Genomic DNA, 23,332 nt, shown 5'->3' with positions numbered 1-23,332 from the left:
ATATATATATATATATATATATATATATATATATCAATAATGAAAACAACATTTGTAACGAATTAGTATTTAATTTGATCTCATATAAAAAGAGCGAATCGTACTTCTCTCAGTGCGTTTGTCATAATTATTCCGCGATCGGAAGTGCCATGCAAAGTATCTCGCGATCGTTTCTATTATAACTAAATATTACTATATTACAGGGCGCAGAGTTAAATTCCAAATAAAACAATTGAATCGTGGAAACAATTAACATTAATGAAAGATTCCATTAATCTTTTAATAATCATATAATTAAAAAATCTAATATAATCTAAAATACTTCTATATACTTTAATATATTCACGTATATATGTATTAAAGTACGTAACATATTTCGATAATGAACAGACAATAACATCGACCTTGGGGGCATAAACAATAGCGGTTTTCGGTCTTGGTGACGTATGTCAAATTAATTTTTTCGGCTCTATTATTATTCGCGCGACGACACTCAAGGAGTAAATAATGGTGCGAGACGCTCCGTTAAAAATTCCTTTTCTAAACACGATCGCGATCAATATCAAAACATTGTTCGTTGTATTAAAACACGTAGAATATATTTCGAGGAACGAATAATAACACGGTGTTCGGCCTTGACGTAAACAGTAACGCGCTAGTGTTTATATCACACGGTCTTGGTATCATTCATGCGGCGACACTCGAGCAATAAGGATGGTAGTGCGAAATGTGTACGTCGTAAAATTACGTTTTTAAATTAATTATTAATTAAACGACTATTGTATCATGACTTTCAATTACTATATTAAACTTTCGAACCTATAATTCGTATTAATATACATGTATATGCATATATATATATATATATATATATATATATATATATATATCAATAATGAAAACAACATTTGTAACGAGTTAGTATTTAATTTGAGCTCATATAAAAAGAGCGAATCGTACTTTTCTATCCCTTATAAGATATATTAAAGTGCGTTTCTCGTAATTATTCCGCGATCTGGAGTGCTGTGCAAAGTGTCTCGCAATCGTTTTTATATATGGTTAAATATAATTAATTGTTTGTTCGCGAGTGAATATCAGTGCTACGAAGAAACAGCAAAAGATGAAAAAGAAAGGAGAAGGACATCTGGAAAATTATTGGCCAGCCAGAGAGCAGTGATAGAGCCTGAAGCAGCCAGAGAGATATGCGGTGAGTAATTTATAAAAATTATTTATTATTTATATATATTATTTTCAAAATAGATATATTGCTTATTATTTTTTATTGTTTATTATCTCGATAATATATATAATTCGCTCTAAAAATCACAAAATATAATGCATGTATAAAACATTCCAGGTTTTATTTTAACACATTTGAAGTATCTATAATAAAGTATCCATAATAGTTTTGTTATTAATTAATACTTTTATATAGAAATATGTTAATATTTTATAAAATATTTTTAAAATAATATAATTATTTAAATATTTCATATTTACATAAAAATTAACATGCTCTCCTTATTAAAATTATATTTTTCAAAAATTTATAATAAAAAACATATTTTTTTGCTAGTTTTATATTTAAAATATTAATATCACAGATAAATCTCTCTTAAAAGATAAAAAAATGCGTGTAATAATTAGTTTTACAAAATGAATTATTTTGAGATTTATAAAGAATAGATCTATAAGAGTATTAATTGATTATATTTGTATATCTCAATCTCAATACAATTTAAATTGAGATTAATTAACTTCACGGTTAAAGATTTATAAATGTGTCAAGGTGGTCAAAGTTATTTACTGAACTAAATATTTCGCACAATTTATTCATTCTCAAAATAGAAATCAAAGCGACGAAAATAGATAATTATTAACTAATATCTCATTATAATATATTTTCAAGCAATAATTATTTTTATTATGATTCTCACATGTACATTTCTTATATTCAAATATAATCTCGCATCACGAATAATAATAGATCAAATGACTAATAATTAATTTCCGATACAATATTTTAAATAAATTTGAATTGTGTGATATGTATACTATATAATTTTATAATATATATTTTATAATTATTATATATATTTTATATATATTTTATAATTTATTTTTTAATTAAAAGGCGAATTAATCAGGATTTGAAGCTTGTTTTTTAGAAACATATCTGCATCTTTCTCTTTTTTAATCGAGAAAAAAGAGAGGTGCTATATAGATAATTTTTCAATTATAAAATAAATTTCACACAAATTATACGTTATATTATAAATGTATATAATCCACCCCTCTATGGGTACACCTTGACGCGGTGGGGTGGCTCAGTACTTGGATGGTGCCTTGAGGTTTATTTTAAATTTTTTAATTTAGGATAAATCTCAAGGAGCCTGAAGGGGAAGCTAAGTACCCAGCACAGCATTGCCACGAGTCGCACGGCTCATATGTGGCACGCGTCGTCGACTTTCCGTCGTCGGTGCCGTCAACGTGTCGCGGACGGCGGCGTTTCGTTACCGCGTTTTCGCGTTTAGCTTTCTCGCGTCATCGCGTTCTCGCGCTTCCGCGTTGGACTTTTCGTATAAAAATCCCAATTTCATTATTGTCACGAGTCTCTACTTCTGATGCCAACTAACTAGGATTTCGAGTTTGCACACGTTGCTCTACAACGTACACTCGTGCTTCGTACTTCGTCAAGTGATTCGGCTCAAATTAGTTAGAACTCGATCGATTGCTCGGAATGGTCGTCAATGGGTTCCTTCTCTTTGCTCGTCTACAGCCACTCGCACTGCGTGTGTTAACCCTGTCGAGGAGTCGAGTGGATTCCCCTAGGCACGATTTTCGCTCGGTAAAAGGGGTTGCCTCCCCATTTTCTAAATTGCTGAATGTTAGCATTTAAAAAATGTGGGTATCCTCTTCTTTTGCCGTCTACCAGCCTGGTGTAGCCATATCCTGCATTGCGGGAAACTTCGTGTTCCGGGCGAAGCACCTGAAATCGTGCTTAGCGGGTCCAGGTTCGGTACGAGATAGGATAATTATGCGCGAAAAAGAGTTGGTGAACTTCATTTTCCTCTATTTCCGTCAATCGTTTCGTCTTCTTTCCGGTTTGGGCTTAGTCCTTGCTCATTGTATCGTTGCATTCCCGACCTGTTGGCTCGAAGCTGATTCTCATAAGTGAAATGGGATTTTCGCTCGTACCGAAACCGGGAGTGCCGTTCAAAGTATACACATATTAAGTATATACATCGCGCGATCAAATAGAAAATTTTTTATCGTACCGAAATAGTGCGGAAACCGTTTAGTATCGCGCGTAAAAGTGCGAAAATAGCGATATAAAAATATCGCTCGTGAGTGCGGGAGTGCCGTTAAGTATCGCGCGTCTAACTGAGAGGAGGAGGAGGCCTAGGAGAGGCATCAGGCTCCGGCAGAGCAACCTTCTGGTAAGCAATTTATTTATTTGTAATTATATATTAAATATTAAATATATTTATTATAATTTAAATTAAACAATTAATCGCAACAATTAATTTTTTTTGTTTTTATTTATATTTTTGTATTTTTATTTAAATAAGAGAGACTTAAAGAAAAAGATTTTTAAGTTAAAGCTATAATCTTGTAAAGGTGTAAGCTTTTATAAAGTTATAAGAGAATTATTAGTAATGTTTTTTAACATTTATAAAATTATTTTATTAATTTGCTGTTATTATATGCATCGAATATAAAATTCAATGTATACAATAATATTTGAAATATTAATTATTTTGAACGCTGCTACATTGGAATCTTCTTTTGTATGTTATAGATCGATGCAACAACCCTGATGATCTGAGAGGAGGAGCAGGCCTAGGAGAGGCATCCTGCACCGGCGGAACAACCTGATGGTGAATATTATTATTTATATATTAATTGTTATAAATCGTTAACTTGTTATAAACGAACAATAATTTGATCTTATTATTTAAATGAATTAAAGAGAAAGATTTTTATAAAAGTCATATAAAATTTTCTATTTAAAAAACAGTTTTAAAAATTTATAAAATTTTTCCATACGTGTTTATCTGCTTATTATTTTACACATCGGATATAAAATTCCGCGCGATAAAAATTTTTTTAAATATTGATTGCATTTTGTGAGCATTATTATAAATAAATTTTATATTTGTATGTTACAGACAACTAGCTTCGATAACAACAACTCCGCTGTTGCGCATCAGTGTCGGTGAGTGAGAAAAACTTTTATTTAACTTTAAGGTAACGGATTCGTAGAGATTGCAGATGTAGATGTAGATTGTAGATTGTAGATAAATCCGTTGCCTTAAAATGAATGAGCTAGGATGGATTAAATTAAATAAATTTTAATAAGTTCTTTCGAAATGCTTTGCATCTATTACGAAAATATATTGAAATATTAATTAAAAAAAGAAGAAATCAAGAAAGATTTTTTGGTAAAGATTTTGTCTAATTTATTAAATAAAGAACATGCATTAACAATTTTATCAATTTTATCAATTTCTTATGCTAATTTATTCTTATAACGCGCACTTATCTTCTAATTCCTTATAGCTCATTCATCGTAGAATTTGTTTGTAGATATTGTTTTTAAACTTTACTTTAACTTAATATAAAGTCAAATGATTAATTAATTAAATAATTTGTAATATGATAAAAATTATACACAAATTAATTTTATATTTTATTACAAAATATAAAATATATAGAAATTTGTAGTAATTTGGCTTTATTTCAATTAAAATAAAGTTATATTCAAATATTTAACGAACGATCGTAAAATGGAACGATCGTTACTAAATGAGCGTAAATATTTCACGCTCATTTGCCGGTAATTATCCGGCAAAAGAAGGAGTGTTTATCTCCTTTTTCGATCTCTGATTAGAGATCGAGAAAGAAAATGGCCAGGATCAACGAAAGGTAGGTTCAACTGGCCTGAAGAGCACGCAGTTAGGGTACGCGGTTAGGGTACGCGGTTAGGGTACGCGGTTAGGGTACGCGGTTAGGGTACGCAATTAGGACATGTAATTAGGGCACGTGATTAAAATATATACATGATTAGGTTAGGTGATGATTAAAAATAGGTTCCACAAATCTTGAATAATTTTAGTTAATCAGGAAGTAGGGTTGTTAGGGCTATATTAAAAGTAAGATCATTAGAATTTTTCTTTTAATATTAGGGTTGTTAGGGCTATTAAGATCATTAGAATTCTTTAATACCAGGGTTGTTAGGGCTATTAGGTAAGATTCATTCTTTCTTTTAATATTCCAATAATCTTAGGGGTAAATTAAATTTATTTTAATTAAATTGAATTTATTTTTAAAAATATTGTAAAAATAAATATAACATGTTTTAAAATAAAAATGTTTTAAAAATGAAATTTAAATTATCAAAATTATCTTCAGAAATATTAAAGAAATTGCATTATTATTAACGTTTAAGAAATATCTTAACATGTTATATTTTTTTTAAAACTTAAAAATGTATCAAGTAAAACGTAAAAATGTATCAATGTATCAATATGTGTATCAAGTTAAATATTAAATTCAAATGTTAATGCTATCAATATCAAATTATTGATGTTATTAAATATTTGAATAAATTGAATATTATTATTTGACATTGATAGCATTATAAATTTGTAAATTGTAAATAGTTATAATTGTATTTTAATTATAATCTAATATTGATATTTTAATTGTAAAATACAACACACAATTATGACTATAATTATATTATATGAAATTGTATTTACGATTTGTAAATTCTTACGTAAATTACACGAAAAATTATCCAAAGTATACGTATAATGATTATATAATAGTAATTCATTAAATTAACATATTTATTTCTATAGTATATATTTTTGAAATATTCATAAAAGAATAACTGTTTGTATTTTCATATCAAAGAGTCATTAATAAAATCGGAAAATTTTTATATAAAATTTAAAAATTCGATGCTAAATTAATGATTAAATATAAACTTTACAAAATTCGACGAACACCTTCGTTACATAATCGCGAGTCAATTATTATAAATTTAATGATATACTTTCCGTTAAACTTAACTATTATATTTATGAATTCTATATCGCGCGAAACTGAATATTCGTAAAATAAATTAATAAATTATGATTGCGAAAATATCGTGCTCGTTCTTTTCGCGTTCTTATACAAGGTTGTCATTTTAACAAAAAAATTTTATCGCTGTCCCTCTCATCAGATAATATTGCTAAATATTGTTAATTAAATATAAAGAAATATCGAATAAGAGTATGAAGATTCGATGTGATAAGTCAACGATTAAATATTAGCTTCAAAAAATTTAATGATCACCTTCGATATTATATAGAATCGCGAATTAATTATTATGAATAATTTGTTTTTTCAGTTATATTTGTATTTACGAATTTCGTATCGGAAAATACTAAATAAATTAATAAATTACGATTGCGAAAACACCGTGTTTTTCCCGCGTTCTTTTCGCGTTCTTATACGAGATTATCATTTTAATAAAAGAGTTATCGTTGTTCCTTTCGTTAAATAAAAGTTGCGTGGCTCGTACCGCCGAGGAATCGAAACGATTTTCATTATGGAGAATTATTTCTCATCGATTCTTGTCAGATCCATTCGCGACGTCTAGTTCGGTGCTCTGTTGAAAATTGGGAATTTTTATTGTAAGAATGGAACTAATCCCAGGATTTCCTGGCAATTTCCGACAGCAATGATTTCGGTAATTCAACGACAAACGCCATACGCTTCTTTAAAGTCGAATTAATTTAAATAATATATATTTAGATGTGAGAGAAATGCATCTATTCTTTTCTTCGTTAAAAATGTTCTGTCATTATTAGGATTGGTATTATTATTGTTTAATGCCACAGAGATTTAATAGTAAATAAAATATGGATATAGCGTTGTGTATAAATTTTTATTTTTTAAGTAATTTCATATTGTAATTTTACTAACTTTTTGGATAAAAATGATTACGAACGAATATATTTTATTAATTATTAATTAATTATCTCATTTGAAAAATTATTTCTAGGTACTGGGGATATTAATATTAGTTTTTAGTTTCTTTTAAGAAACTATTTGCAGGTATTGGACATCCATCGCCATTTTAGAATATTAGTTTTTAGATATATATCATTTTATATGTATGTATAATAAAATACATGCATAAATTAACATATCCAAAATATTTTTATAATTTTTATTAATATGATATATTATATATACGCGAAATTATGTATGAATGTTACATAAAATGTGCGAATACTTAAAAATGTCGAGACGAATCGAATGGGTACCCCTATATCAGTAAGATATTGATTAAAAGAAAAAAAAAATTATTAATTTATACGTTATAAAAATAAGAATCTAGAAAATTAATCTAGAATTAATTATATATTTAAAATTATTTTATTTATTTTATTTTACACACTATTCAAGTTGAAATTTTTTAAATCTTGCTGTTATCGGGTTCGATTCGTCTCGCGCGCGCGAACGGTATCCCAAATTATGTGTTCGCACATTTAACACAAACTCCAATGATGCATGTATTTTATTATTTATAAATATAATCGTTCGTAATCACATTTCTATAAAAAAATCGTTATATCCATTTATTTTTCAATCAAGAAATATATTTCTTAGTAATGGAAGAACATGTTTTCTGACGTGCATATCAATTTCGTGAATTGAAGATAATGACGAAGGATAATTGTCGTTGATTTATTACTGAAATCATTGCTATTGGGAATAGTCCGGAAGATCCGGGATTCGTTCCCTCCTACAGTGAAGTTCCCGACGTTCAATGGATCACTTAACTTTTCTTCGCAGATTGATCTTGCGAAATCTGTTGTAGAAACAAGATGTTAATCGTTCTCCATTTTTAAGATCCCTTCTCTTTTTATCGGATATTACCGGTATGTCACCGCTCGCGTATCTGCATTTGAATATTTTGAATATTATCGATTTATTTATTCATCGCGTTTTATCGCAAATTTAAAAGCGCGATTTATCTTATAAAAACTCGCAAATATATCGGTCTGCGAATTGTATATTCGCAAACATTACAGACCTCAAATGTTTGTCGAAATATCTTCGATTTTCTATATTTACGTGATAATAATTATATCGCGCTCGTGTCTATTGAGAGCTTCGATTATTATATTATGAAAATTATACGTATCGCGATCAAATATTCCGCATATTATCGATTTATTTATTCGTCGCGTTTTCTCGTGAATTCGAATCGCGATTTATCTTGTAAAGATTCGTAAATGACTTGGACAGTGAGTACTATATTTGTAAATATTACAGACATCAAATTGTCTGTCGAAATATCTTTGCATTTGCATTTATGCGATAATAATTATATCGCGCGCGATTATAATGTCTATTGAGGTTTCGATTATTATATTATAAAAATTATACATATCTCAATCAGATATTCCGGATATTATCGATTTATTTATTCGTCGGATTTTTCTCGGGAATTTTTAATCGCGATTTATTTTACAATTTAATCGTTGACTTATACATCGAAGGTTTGTCTATCTTTCCACGTTTTTGAATATTGTCTTTAATAATCCGCGCAAAATGAGCTAGTAGTGCAAATATTTTCTTCTATAATTTAAAAGACGATCAATAACTTTATTAATAACTGTTTTAATCGCGATTGTTTACATTATTTAAGTCTTATTAAACTTATTATCTCTACTATTACATCGTTTATTAGAGGGACTTTAAAAATCATTTGTTTCGTTTTTCTCTATTAAACATGGCGATAACGCGATTTTTAATTATATTTTAAAACTTATAAAGCTCATTTTATCTTATTCAGCTAATCATGCACGAAATAGGATATGTATTTTATTCTCAATCGTGAAATTCGTATAAAGTCGCGTATTAATCGCAAATAAATCGAACAGTGAATTTTATGTTCATAAACAATACGGATCATAAATGTTTGTCAAAATATTCTTCATGCGTCATCATTTGTGTGATAATAATTATGTCGCGCGCGTGTCTATTGATGATTTCGATTATCATATTATAAAAATTATGCGTATATATCTCGCAATCGAATAGGTATTCTGATTATTGTCGATTTATTTATTCGTCGCGTTTTTTCGCGCATTTTAAATCGCGATTTATTTAGTAATTTAATTATTGATTTTGAAGCTTATTCTATATATTTTCGTGTTTTGAATATTTCCTTTGATAATCTACACAAAATGCGCCAGTAATGCAAATACTTTCTTGTACAATCGAAGAAACAATCAATAATTTTATTAATGACTCTTTTGATCACGATTATTTAAGTTACATAAAACTTATTAAATTCTATTATTGCATATCTATTATTAATAATAAATATCGCATAATTAATGATCGCTAATCAGTCTCGTCTGGACTATGTAAAAATTTTTAGTAAATTTTTTATCATACGTATATTTTGGACATTTTCGCGTAATAAATTATTCCATGTAATAAAAATTATTTTGTAATAAATTATTATTATTGTGATAAATTATTTATTGTAATAAATTATTCCGTTTCAAATTATATTTTATATTAACTTTTGTATTAACCCTGTATTGAAAGAAAATAAAACTAAAATAAAAAAAAATTTTCCTCCTTGATGTATCTCCACCTTAACGAAGGCATTTGCCGCTCATTAAATAATAAAATTGTGTCCGCCAAACTCTTGTTTCTTACACTAATTTAAATTGTATTTTCTATATACATTTTGCATTTTCATAGATGTATAAATGCTTTTTTTCAATAATTTACTTTATTATATTGAAATTGTGATAGATTAAGATATAGTTATTTGTTGAAAATAGCACAGTATTATCACAAGCTGTTAATGCTCTCCAAATATATGCATACTCGCGATCTTATTCCTAAAGATTGTTGGAAACTAACAAACTCTATAACTGGTACGTTATAGCCAATGTCATGTAAACAAATCATAATGTCATGTATGACTGTTTTCTCTATAAATATAATCCAGATTCGATGTGTAATCAAATAGATACGTAATATTTTTAAATTTAACGTTACATGAGTATATATAAGCAATCAAGAAATTTTATAATATATTTTAATCCTCTTTTCTTAGAAAAGCATTTAGGTTTTTACAGATTACAGTAATATTTGCGTGTTTGAGAGAGAGAGAGAATTATTTCTAAAATTATTATAAAAATCTCTAAGATAATTTTTTATTTATTTTTATATATTTTTGTAAACTAAAAGGAAAATAAAAAAAGTACGTATTTATATTCTATAAATAATAATAATATAACTAACTAAAATAATAGAAATAATAGACCATTTAAAATGCACAAATGGCATATTTTAATTCATGCTTTGTGCTTTCTTTCTCTCTCTCTCTCTCTCTCTCTCTCTCTAGTAATTCAATAAAAGTAAAAGTACTCTTACATTCATTTGTTTATTAATTTTTTCTCGAATTTAATTTTTTCAAGCGACGTGGTAACCTCGCAATGTCAAGTACATAAAAGAAGTGAATCCGTTGTAAGTCATTGCTTTCGATACGTCGAAACGCTTCCAAGTAGCTTATTTGGATTTTTTTAAGTCAAATAACCTTTAAAATGCTTCAAAAACTAAAGGCGTTTCGATTGCGATCAGTTTAAATAAAATTGGAACAGAGTCAATTCTGAAGTATGATAATCATATATTAGAATTGTGACTTTTTTTTTTGTTTTAATTTTTCAATTTTTAGATTCTCGTATGTATGTATGTACAAAGCGATTGTGTCTCTAATGACATATTCACAATGTTCACGATTTACGATAAAGATCTTTTCACAAGATATGAGTGATTTAACCAATCGAATTAGTTATTTAAACAACTACTTTTATCTAGGATGTATCGATTGAACAATATTTAATTAATTTTGATATTTTATTATTTTATATTGTATAAAATTTTTTATTAAGAACATAGTGATATTATGTGTATACATTTAATATTACTTAATCTTTATAGAACACTATTATATCTTAAGTTAAAGCTCAACACACACACACATTTAGTTTGAAAGACACTGTAATAGAATATACTCTATGTTGATGTCAATATACAGTTGACAAAGTTATGAACTGTGTTCTATTTTCTATTTTATTTGTTCAATTTTCATAAAATTATAAAGTATATATGTTGCTTGTGTTCATTATTAGAACATTATAATTATAACAATGATATTAAAAAATAATATCTAAAATTTATTCTCTTTCTTAAATAATATATAATATTATTGTATATTGAAGATAAAATATAGATTAACGAATATTCTATTACGCTACTATAAGCATATCTAACATAGGAACAATAAACTTTATATTTGTCAATTTAAAATATAATTATAAATTAATATAAGAGTTTATCTCTCATTTATTTAAGTTTAAGACTTATCTATGTTCATGTTATCTTTTTAAAAAGAAAGATGTGTATGTGTGTGTAAAACCAAAATTTCAAATTTCTTATGTATCAAGCATAATATTGCTTTACATCTATAGACGAATAGTGTTATTTGCACTATTATATCTTTAGAAGTCTGAATGAGTAATTTTTTCAAATCACTTTTTACGTAAAGTTTATATCTAAATGCGATTTAAAAGAATTCGCACTTGTGAATAAACTTTACTGTGTGTGAATACACATATTTATAAAAAATTCAAAATAAAATTGTTACAAAAATAATTCATAAAATAAAACAAAGTATATAAATTCATACTTTACATCCTTATATAACTTTCTGAAAACGATTTAATTGTCTTGAGATTTCGGACCTGCGTATTTTTATCTTGTGATTGATTAATAAATCTACAATTATATTGAATGCCTTCTGCGGATTGTAGAAGATTGGTGCCACGCAATTAATCTAAAATAATTATATACTGATGAATAAGTATATTATCATTAATAAATAATAAATTCTTTTCACAAAAAACAAAAATATAAACAGTATTGTTTCTGACTTATTGCATGATTAAAATAAATACAGTCCTAAAACCTACTTTCTCTTTTAATAGCAAATTCCTTAGAACATTTCAATACGAAAATCTTAATACAAAAATGTCGCGGCTATCGCTTCCATTTAAAAACTATTATATCATTATATTATATGTACGACTGACAGTTTTGCATTAGGATTTTCGTCTTGAAATATTCTAAAGAATCTACCATTATGAGGAAGTATAGTAATTTTAGGATATACACACACATCATACAGGGTGTCCGGTAATAGAATATTTAATAATCGCCTAACCTCTCGTATAAAGCAAATTAAACTGAATAAGAAAGTTATCTATCGTTTTGCGATCTTCGCAATAATTAATGAGAAATTAATTAAAAAAGATCAACCAATCTGTGCTAGTATAATAATAGCGCACTTTGTATTAATTGTTTTCAAAATTGTTTTCAAAATGGTACAGGACTTTTTAATTTAGTTTAATAAGATCTATTTGTATATTTTCGGTGAGATACCTTATGTTAGACACCCTGCATATGACATAAAAGCAGAAATAAGGATATTAACTAAGAAGATTATTAAAAAAATTAATAAATATATAAATAGATAAATAAAGATATTTACTTCTCCAAGGATTTTACCTTTAATATTTTGTTAAATTTATCAATAAGTTGCGTTTGGATCCAAATCTGTGACATAGTTACTGGTTTACTCAAAACAAAATTTTTTATCTGAAACAAATTTCAATATTCATTAGTTAATGATTAATAATTTAATCTTGCGTGTTGCGTATCTTTGCAAAAATCAAATGTAATATAATTTTGTATTTTCAGTATAATTATTAGTCCAAAAAAGTTATTCTAATTAAAATTTTTACAATATTTATAAATAAATTTAACAATTAGTAATAAAGTTTGTAAATCAGTTAATGTTTATTATAAAATAAACTGGTAAACTATAATACATCATTCAAGTTTGAAAAATTTACCTGATTAAGTTGTTCCTCAGAATATACATGATTAATAATATCAATTAATATTGCAACAGTGTATTTGCTGTAAATGATAAATAATAAATTTATAATTAATATATATGACAACTTTACGTGGGTACATGAGTATTATGAATAGAATTTATAAAAATATAAAAGAAAAATATTACACTTATTACCTGGGTATCCACACTAAACTCCTTAATATAAAATCAAACATTTTCATGTTATTTGTATGCCTCGCAATGATGTAATGAAAATCATTCAACACATCCTTATCTCTCTTTTCATTCAAAAAATTATCTCTGCTTTCTTTGAAGTAATTTTCGAATATCAGTGTTGCATATTTTATAATAATAGTAGAATTACCGGAACAAGCAAGGTATTTTGAAGTTATTGTATTAGGATTCTTAAGATGTATATTCCACACTTTGTCCCAAATATTATAGTTCGCCCTCATTAAACCATTACAGAACGTCCAATCTCTCCACCAAGGCAAAAGTCTACGATATTTAGAAGTTAAAAATCTGTTAGAGGAATTTAGTTTTATAGTCTTAGATATTTGTTATGTATTATTCAGCAACTCATGAAAGCAAAAATGCAATTACGAAAGTTGTATGTATAAGAAAACTTACTTATTTGTTTCAGGATCTGTGAGATGTTGTAGCAATTTAGTTTCGGCTGCTTCCTTGCAATTTAACGAACCGAGAATACATGCCCACTTAGCAGCTTCTTGTCTTAAGCAGTCAATTAAATTGTCAGTTTTCTCATTAGATTTTTTATCATAATCGATCTTTCGAAGAAGTCTATTCAAACTGTACAAAATTTTTGTCTAGAAATAAAACAATACTATATACTTTACTGATTATTTGTAAAAAATTGTAATACTTGAAGAAATATAATACTAATAAATCTGCTCTATTTGATAAAGAAAGTGGATACAAAGAAGTAGAAAGAGAGAGAGAGAGAGAGAGTTTACCTTGATAATATTAAATTTTTGAAATGGAAAGATGCTTGATATGTCTTCGAGAGCTTTAAACATGGGATACCATGCGACATAATTTTTTTCTCGAGATAGATATTCCGTGAGTTCCAAGAATATAGAAAAATTAAGTGTTCCTGCCTTCAGGAAGTAATATGCATCATCAATAATTTGAGCACGATTGAGAACATGTATATGTGTATATTTCCTAGAGCTCAGATATTTTGCAATATTTTGCCAATTCTTGGGTTCGTAATTAACACGATAATATCCTGTTATATACAGAAAAATATTTCATAAAATAATAACTTCTCCTAAATTTTTATCTTCCTTTTTTCTTCCATTACATATATTACTATGACACTGATCATCGATAATTAAGTATTTTTGTAGAAAATAAACTATGTAAGAAGTTTAAAATAAATGTAATATAGCGTGTAATGTAATATAATTTTGGTTCTATATAACTAATGACTAAATTATGTAGAAATGTTATGCAATGTAATATTATATCTCTAGCATATTTCCTATATATATCTTTTTTTACTTTTATTATCAAAAGATAATTAAAGTTTCTCTGTCACAATCAATTTTTGCATAATTATAACATGTGAAAATATTTAATTATGCTTATACATATAAATAAAATTATTATCTATTTATAAAGATATTTTGTGTTTGTACATATTAATAAAAATCTAAAATAAATTTTAACAATTAAGATAAATTTCAACAGTTTTAAATACTTTATGAAAGTTTAAAATATCTCTTATAAATAATGTAGAATAATTTGATTTTCATAATCTAGATATGTAGAAAAATTGAATTTATATTTTGTTAAATGACGATATATTATAAATCTCTGAGTTTAAAAAATTATTTCTAGAAATTTTAATAGCACAGTCTTTGTCACTTTTAAATAAAATATGATAATTACAAAAACTATTGCATTTTAAATAAAAAGTATATTGCCTATTCATGTCTCCAATCTCTGTACAGTATCTTAACAGCGTATACTAGAGGTAAAATAGGAAGACAACAATAATTTATGAGTTAATAAATGATTAAAGTTTGCATGATATTGCGGAGAATTTGCGCATTCAAGTACGTAATTACATTTACACCTACATTGAGTTATCATTTTTTATTTATTTTTACAAGGCAGTTAATAAATAAATTGATTTCCACAGATACTTCTCTGATCAAATAAAAAATAAACATTCCTTTCATATCATGTTTATAATTTCGTTTAAATGTAATAATTAATCAATTATTTAAATTATAATATGCAAGAAAAAGGTCAAAAATTTTATATATAAAATTCATTACTCATTAATATTAGCTCATCGTCATACATAATAAATATAAAAAAACAATAAAATTAGTTGTATAATAAAGTTTAATAAAAGTCGATATCACTTAATTTGTAAAAAATAAATAACACATGACAGATCGGTAAATGTATGTACAAACTTTTACGATATCACTATTAAATTTTGATAGTTTATAATTTAAGAATTATTGCAGCCTCGAAATTTTTATATTAAAATTTTACTTCCAGAATACATTATTAAAGTATTGTACTGAGATTATGAAATACTCTGTATATATTATAATACATTTAAGAGAATTTTGTAAAGTTATAATAAAGCACGTTATTCACAAAAACTTGACATAACGGAAAAAACTTAAAACGGTTAACATTTTAATTTAGAATAAGAAGTATATATATTCTAATAACAATTTTATTATAATCTGCGATTGATTTGCACTTTTTTATTGCGCATATTATGTTTACTTAAAGTTTAAGAAAACATGGATTTTGAGAAGTAGTAGATACAAAAATTATAAGTAATAGACTCAAATACATTTTAAAGTTTAAATATAAAAATAGAATAAAACATCAATCGTGAATCATCAATTTATTCGTAATAAATACTTAATTCTTATAAAATTAGCAATCAATATATTTACCAATTTGTTGTAAATTAATTATGTACCACTCATCCTCTTGGACAGGAAAGATAAAAGATTGATTAAAATAATTTGATTGTGAAACTTTAATCCATTGATTATCAGGTGCATTCCAATCCTTAGATATTGTAAAATGGGGTTCTGTCTTCTTAGTTATTGTTATAGGTATCCACCAATCATATTTCAAATCTAAATTATTATAATTTTCTATTTCTATCTTCAAAAAAGGAATTTCATTTTTAACTTTCAATACAGGATAATGTTTCTGTTTTGTCCAAGCATCCATCATATCTTTTATAAAAGGTTTTTTATAAAATTTTTTTTCTGCATAAACAATCTGCATAATGTTGTAGAAATCATCGAGTGTTGCAAATCTAAACATACTAAATTTAACATTTTATATTGCTGACTACAATAAACAATGATTTTCATTAATTAAATTGTATATGTGTATTAATACATTCCATGTTCTGTACTATGCTACTTTTATGTAATTTTTTATTCAGATTTATCGTTGATCGATATTGGCAAGTTTATAAAATATACCTAAATAAAGTGAATATATACAAGAAACCCATTGTGAATAACTAGTGATATATGGAATACAAAACATATTAATTTATAATTTAATTTAATAATTTAAAAATGATAATACAATTATTACATTGAAACATAATATGATGAAAAGCATTTAAATTATGAAAGAAAATTGAGGTGATTAAATATTTCAAAAGAACTCTTGTAAAAACACAACAAATTGCAGAAAGCAAAAATGAAAGAAATTGAAAATACAAACGTCAAATATGGCCCGAATATTTGATAATATAAGTATAAATGCAATATAAAATGGAAAATTTAAAATAATTTTATAAATCTTTTTTTGTAATGTATAAAATCAATTGGTGGCTTATTTTATTTATTGTTAAATATTTTTAGAGATCGAAAAGAACAATATTTTAATTTGATTTGCTGAAGATAATATGAAATATATATAAAAGAAATGTATTATTTAGAAAATTAAATTTTTTGGAATCTATATTTTGCATTCTGTATGTGTGTTTTAGAGTCTTTTAGAACTAAAATTTTATACTTGTTTTATATTGTATTATTAAAGTCTCTATCTATACGTGTTTATTTATGTTTCTATAATATATAATTATTTCATTACTTACTATATTTCATAAAATAACTTCATGCCTTTTGTAAATAGTTTATTAGTGAGAACATATCGCAACATACGCAATATAGCAGGTGCTACAATAAAAATAAATACATTATAAAGTGTATGTAAGTGTATATGTTTATATTAATTTTATTTCAGAATCCACTTAAATTTGTCAAAAGCGTATCTAATCTAATTCTTCTCTGCAAAATAGCATAGTTTTATACTTTTATTCTTATAATTTTATACTTTTCTTCTACACAAGGAAACATAATTTTATATTTTTTTATTATATCTTTACATCCTTTTTCATCCTTTTCATAACTTTATTTTTTCTTTGTTATAACAAGATTATATTTGTTAATTGCGAGAAAGAAAATTTTAACTATTTTATTGTTTTATGACATTACATTTATATTCAGGATTTTATGGACAATGGTTTATTATTTATTCAATCTTACCCTTGATATAATAGGAAAAAGAAAAAAGCGAATTAATTTCGGAGGGCTTGTTGATTTCTGATATAAGTGGCTTCATAATAAAACAATTGTCTAAACGGAGAGATTCTTGTTGCATCTGTACTACGAATAGATCTGACGTACGAAAATCTGTAAAATTCTAGAAACAAAAAATTTCATGTAAGTTTCATTTCGGATCAAAGAATTTTTAATCAAAGAAATATATACCTGAGAAATATTTAATATATGCAATGTTTTGTACTATAAGTAGAGCAATTGTACATTTTAAGTATAAAATGCTACAATAAAATAGCTTTAGAATATATGTGTAATTTAGAACATATATATAATTGTCTATTAAGATTGAATATACCATTGAAATCATTTCAAAAGAAATTTGATACGAGGGAGTAGTTTTTGTTTTATATATAATATCTGATATAAAACTTATATTAAAACTTATATTGTAATTAAATTATTATATATATATATATATATATATATATATATATATTTTAAACGTAAAAATATAAGATATTTAAACGATCAGTGTTATTATTGTAATAAGAATCTTTTTATATTTAAATTGCAAAAAGAGCCAATCACAACAAAATCATTTTAGAAAATGTGTCCAATTTATCAAGATATTGGATATCATTGAAATTATTTTGAAAGAAATTTATCGCGACTTTTTTTCCTATATATTTGATATAAAACGTGTATTATATTAGTTGAATTATTTTGTTTGTTTAAAATATTATAAAATTATAAAGTATTTAGATGATTAGCGTTATTTATAGACTAATGAAATGTTAAGATTTTTTTCTTTAAATGAACATTTTATGTTTAAGCTGTATAAGCGAAATATCATTACATAAACATATATATAAAAAGAACCTTATGAAGAATATGCATTCCGAGCAACGTAGCAATACCCTGGTTCAACCAATGATGCGACCACCAGGATGGACTGACTATATTACCAAACCATTGATGTACCATTTGGCGCGCTATTAAACATGCCACCTCTATTTTGTGCGCAAGAGAATCTATTTTCTCGTCATAGATAATAGCTGTTTCCCTGAAAATTATTTATTAATAATAAAATATTACGTAAAATATCTTTTTTTCAAATACGAGTATATAGTATAATAAAGTATTGTTCCTATAATATTATATCTGTTACATTAAGTATATGCAATAAAACTAATAATAAGATACATGTGCGAAAATTTATTATCAAACATATCTCTGTTTTGAAAATGTAGATAATGATTGTAGATAAAGTTTTGATATTTAAAAAAATTGAAAAATTAAACACACACACATAGATACATATGTGTATGTGTATACATGCATATATATATATACATACATATATGTATCTATACATGTAATTTGCTAAAATGATAAAAATCATACGTTTTTTAATATTTTATTTTTACAAATTTACTATATATATAATGATATAAAGATAAATTTTATCAAGAAATAAATAAATTACTTATTTTTGCCTTATATTAATATGTAGGTCTACAATGTTTTATAAAATATTATATTTTCTGTAAATTTTTTTTCCGCTCAAAATAACAAGATCGCGGTGAGTTCATATTTATGTCATGAATACGTGTAATATTATTACTTTGAAGTACTAAATATGTTTTGCTGCTGTCTTTTCAATAGTTGTTTACAGAATAGCATAAATTTTAACAACTTTGAGATAGTTTTAAAATTTTATTGTTTTATTTTAGATAGATATTGTGTGTGCAACATATAAGTAAAAAATAAAATAAATAAGATAAGAAACATATATTTAAAACTATAATTTAATGTCATTTGAATGAATACGTTAATTTTATATAAAATCAATAATTATACAAATGTGTATGCTATGTTAAAATATATTTTACGTATTATCGTTTATTAATATAAATTTTATTATGAAAATATAATAAAATGTATATATTGTTTCTCTCTTGAAAATTTCTAATTATAAATGCCAAAAGTAATTATCATTTTGAAATAGATTATTATCTTCTATTCTATTTATCTTCTATTATCTTCTATTCTATTATTTTTTTATTCGACTTATCTGTATTACCTATAAAAAACGAGACCCCATTTTTGTACAGCATCATATGGAAGGCCCGGTATTAAGACGTGTTGGATTAATGAAATCTTTTCTATGTTTTTTAAAAGATTGTCGGAATATAATGCAATTTTTTTAATAACCCTTCTGGCGAATGATGCTTGAGTAGTATTTTTGTTCCATAAAATTATGTGAGATGAATCAAATGGTTTCAAGCCATAATGAACGGAAATAGTCAATTTGAACCATTTATTTCTCAATAGACAGAATGCCACATGATAGGTGGAAATTTCAGGAGTGATATTGAAATGCATCCATTGCTCTTTGGTATTAGTTATACGAATTTTTGTATTATAATTCATATTCGATAAGACTGTGTATTCTTTACGATGTTTTATTGAAATATTAAAAGTTGCTTTGAATTCCGGTTCGTCCCAACATGGAAATATTTGTCGAGCGCCAATTGTCTGGAAATGCGTTGCGTATAACCATCTATAACATTTTAACAATAATAACCTCATATTAAACATAAACCTATATGTAACGCAAAACATTTAATCTTTGCATTAAAAATACAAAGTGGAAAATATATTTATATGCAATTCATGAATAATGCAATACTATATAAAACGTACATGTATTTTATAAATAATAATTTAATCTATGGTATATTTTTCTATTCGATAAAGTTACTTATACTTCACATAGTTTTATCGTAAAATTAAAAGTTTTTTAAAAATAATATTTTAGCATACTTCATTATTATTATTATTATTATTATTATTATTATTATATTATCATTATGTATTGTATTAATATGTTACTATTACTATGTATTTTATTATAATATATATAATACATATATTTATGTAATGCTCAATTATATTACAGTATACTGAAGAAAGAGTCAAGTAATTTCTAAAATATGTAGTTTAATAATGAATTGTGTAATTATATAATAATCCCGAAATATTTAAAATTTTCTCTCTCATATATGTACATCTCAAATATATACATCTCAATCCATAATATCTAAATCTTGCGAAGAAAAAGTACATTATGTAACAATAAATAAATAAACAAAAATATGATAAGCATTAAAATTTGAAGAAAGTTTTAATATAAAATGAAATAATAATCAATAAAGTTTTCTATATTGATAGAACATATATGTTTTCAATATTTTTATTATGTTCACTATTTACTCACTTTTTATGTGCTGTGCGATTTACATAAGAATTCTTAAAGATACTTTCATTATTATCATTTAAGAATCCGGTGTAATTCATAAACAAATAGTAACGTCCACTTGGTATTTCTTCTATAAAATGAAAGTTGAGAATGTGACTTTCATTGTTATACGTATTATACTGTGGGATATATTCTTTTCCTTTAATCCGTACTACTTCAGTCGATTCCTGATTTATTAAAATTGCATGATTTATTTCTATTTGCGGTTTCTGAGCATGCAAACTTATGATGCGTGTTGAACGATGAGTACGGATGTAAACGTGGCATGTACTAGTGAAATTTGTTATTTTTAATCTATTAAATGGCAATAACGTAATATTAATTTTATAATGATATGGTACTATATAATCCGGTAAACGAAATGCATTTGTCAAATCCATATCATTTCCTGAATTCTCCTCGGAAAAAGATGCTGTCGCACCGATAAATATTAATGTAATACATAATAATGTGATAAACAACAATTTAAAGCACATCATATCAATCCTCTCGTTCCAGATATCTGTAGAAAAAAAGAATAATTTTTTTTTAGTACGAAAAGCATATTAATAAAATCAGAATTCTCCATTTTCTCTTGTGTGTAATTTTACTAATTTAAATTTAATCGTATATTAACACTCACAATATTATGTTTCATTTACTTACGAATTGTGCTCGTACACAGATACATACATACATACACACACATATATATATATATATATATATATATATTTATTTATACATACATATATATGCTGTTAACATACACACACACACACGAGTTTTAAATTATAAAGCAAATATGACACGCAAAATATAATATATATTTTAGATACGCCAACAGTATTTTGCGAAATACATTTCAATACTTAGGACATATTAAGTGTGATTCTCTCTGTCAGTAGAAATGCTTCATTATAATTTTTAATTGATAATTAACAGTTAATGAATTTAAATTTTTGCACATAATTTAACATTTCAAATTCTATCTCTAATAAAAAAAATTGTATTCGCAAAACATTTTATTTTATTAAGTTTTTTTGAGCAAATAAAAATGTTTGTCGATCTTACTTAGGGATAGAAAACAGATTTAACTATTTCATCATAATTTTGATGTTGTATCATATTTTAAGGCAAAAATGTTAAACTAATATACTTCATAAATTACTATTATATTATTATTATTATTATTATTATAGTTCATTTTAATATTTAAACAGTCAAATTATTCTCTTTTGGAACTTTGGAAATTTATAGTTTTGCCGAAAGCAAAAAAATTCTTCTATTAATCTTTTAAATGAGATACTTCATTTGTTCATTATCTTTTTTATAGATACATACAAAATATACATGTGAGCTCAATTTTAATATGAATTAAATTTATCGAAATATCCATAACCTTGAGGAAATTAAAATTGAAAATAGGAATAAAATTTGGATTCTAATCAATAAATTAATTAATAAATTAATAAAATATTTCAGTTTACAAGGGATCATATAATATAAAATTTGCTTGCATATTGTATTCAATGTTGACATATTTTCAAAGTCATAAAAATAATATAAATAATTGTTGTTTAAAGCTTTTTTCATGAAATTTAGATTTATTTATTAGAAAATTATTTAAATTCAAAATTAGTATAAAATGTTACATTTTTTAAGTCATCTACATTTTATTAATAATCTCATTAATGTTCAAAAAGATAAGTTGTGGAAGATAAAATTGTGCTCGTCAAACTTGCTTATACTAATTTAAATTGTATTTTCTATATACATTTTGCACATTTTCATAGGTGTATAAATGCTTTTTTACAGTAACTTACCTTATTATATTGAAATTGATAGATTAAGATATAATTATTTGTTGAAAATAATATCACAGTACATTAGCACAAGCTGTTAATGCCAAATATATATGTATACTCGCGATCTTTCCATTCCTAAAGATCGTTGGAAATTGACGAATTCGATAACTGGTACGTTATAGCTAATGTCATGTAAACAAATCATAAGGTTATATATGACTGTGTTTTCTTATATAAATATCTAGAATCAAAATTCAATGTGTAATCAAATAGATACATAATAGTTTTTCAATTTAACGTAATTTTTCTCATAACATGAATATAAGCAATCAAGAAATTGTATATATTTTAATTCTCTTTTTTTAGAAAAGTATTTAGGTTTTTACAGATTATAGTAATATTTGCATTTGAGAGGAAAGAGAGAATTATTTCTAAAATTTATAAATTATTATAAATATCTCTAAGACCAATAATTTTTTATATATTTTTACATATTTTTGTAAACTAAAAAGAAAATAAAAAAGTACGGATTTACATTCTATAAATAATAATAATATAAGTAATAACTAGAATAATAGACCAGTTAAAATGCACAAATGGCATACTTATAATTCGTCCT

The 23,332-nt window shown here is 25.2% G+C and overlaps 1 protein-coding gene and 1 long non-coding RNA gene across 2 annotated transcripts; one reads left to right on the top strand and one right to left on the bottom strand.

Annotated features, from left to right (window-relative positions):
• The first annotated feature begins 3,270 nt into the window (after window positions 1–3,270).
• Window positions 3,271–4,265, top strand: LOC145963673 (uncharacterized). Its single transcript, XR_014436227.1, has 3 exons — window positions 3,271–3,440; window positions 3,803–3,881; window positions 4,173–4,265. It is a non-coding gene; the product is annotated as an uncharacterized LOC145963673 (long non-coding RNA).
• Window positions 4,266–11,150: 6,885 nt separating this feature from the next.
• On the bottom strand, window positions 11,151–22,845 carry LOC145964016 (glutamyl aminopeptidase-like). Its single transcript, XM_083086375.1, has 13 exons — window positions 22,732–22,845; window positions 20,885–21,428; window positions 19,688–20,167; window positions 18,484–18,667; window positions 17,590–17,746; window positions 17,139–17,220; window positions 15,967–16,349; window positions 13,990–14,264; window positions 13,646–13,842; window positions 13,190–13,513; window positions 13,008–13,074; window positions 12,661–12,750; window positions 11,151–11,929 (listed from the first exon to the last, which is right to left on the bottom strand). The coding sequence occupies exons 2-13, from the start codon at window positions 21,403–21,405 to the stop codon at window positions 11,792–11,794; spliced, it is 2,898 nt and encodes a 965-aa protein (XP_082942501.1). The 5' UTR covers window positions 21,406–21,428; window positions 22,732–22,845; the 3' UTR covers window positions 11,151–11,791.
• Window positions 22,846–23,332: the final 487 nt, after the last annotated feature.

This window comes from Camponotus vicinus, unplaced genomic scaffold (genome assembly GCF_025532165.1).
Source record: "Camponotus vicinus isolate PSW18456_S1 unplaced genomic scaffold, iyCamVici1.0 SCAF_13, whole genome shotgun sequence".
NCBI lineage: Eukaryota > Metazoa > Arthropoda > Insecta > Hymenoptera > Formicidae > Camponotus > Camponotus vicinus.
This window is presented reverse-complemented; position numbering and strand designations above follow the sequence as displayed.

Coding starts and splice junctions, on each gene's coding strand:
- LOC145964016 (XM_083086375.1), bottom strand. CDS start 21,405: ATGATGTGCTTTAAATTGTTGTTTATCACATTATTATGTATTACATTA. Junction 20,168..20,884: donor AATCGCACAGCACATAAAAA/GTGAGTAAATAG, acceptor AAAATGTTATAG/ATGGTTATACGCAACGCATT. Junction 13,514..13,645: donor ACAGATCCTGAAACAAATAA/GTAAGTTTTCTT, acceptor TAAATATCGTAG/ACTTTTGCCTTGGTGGAGAG.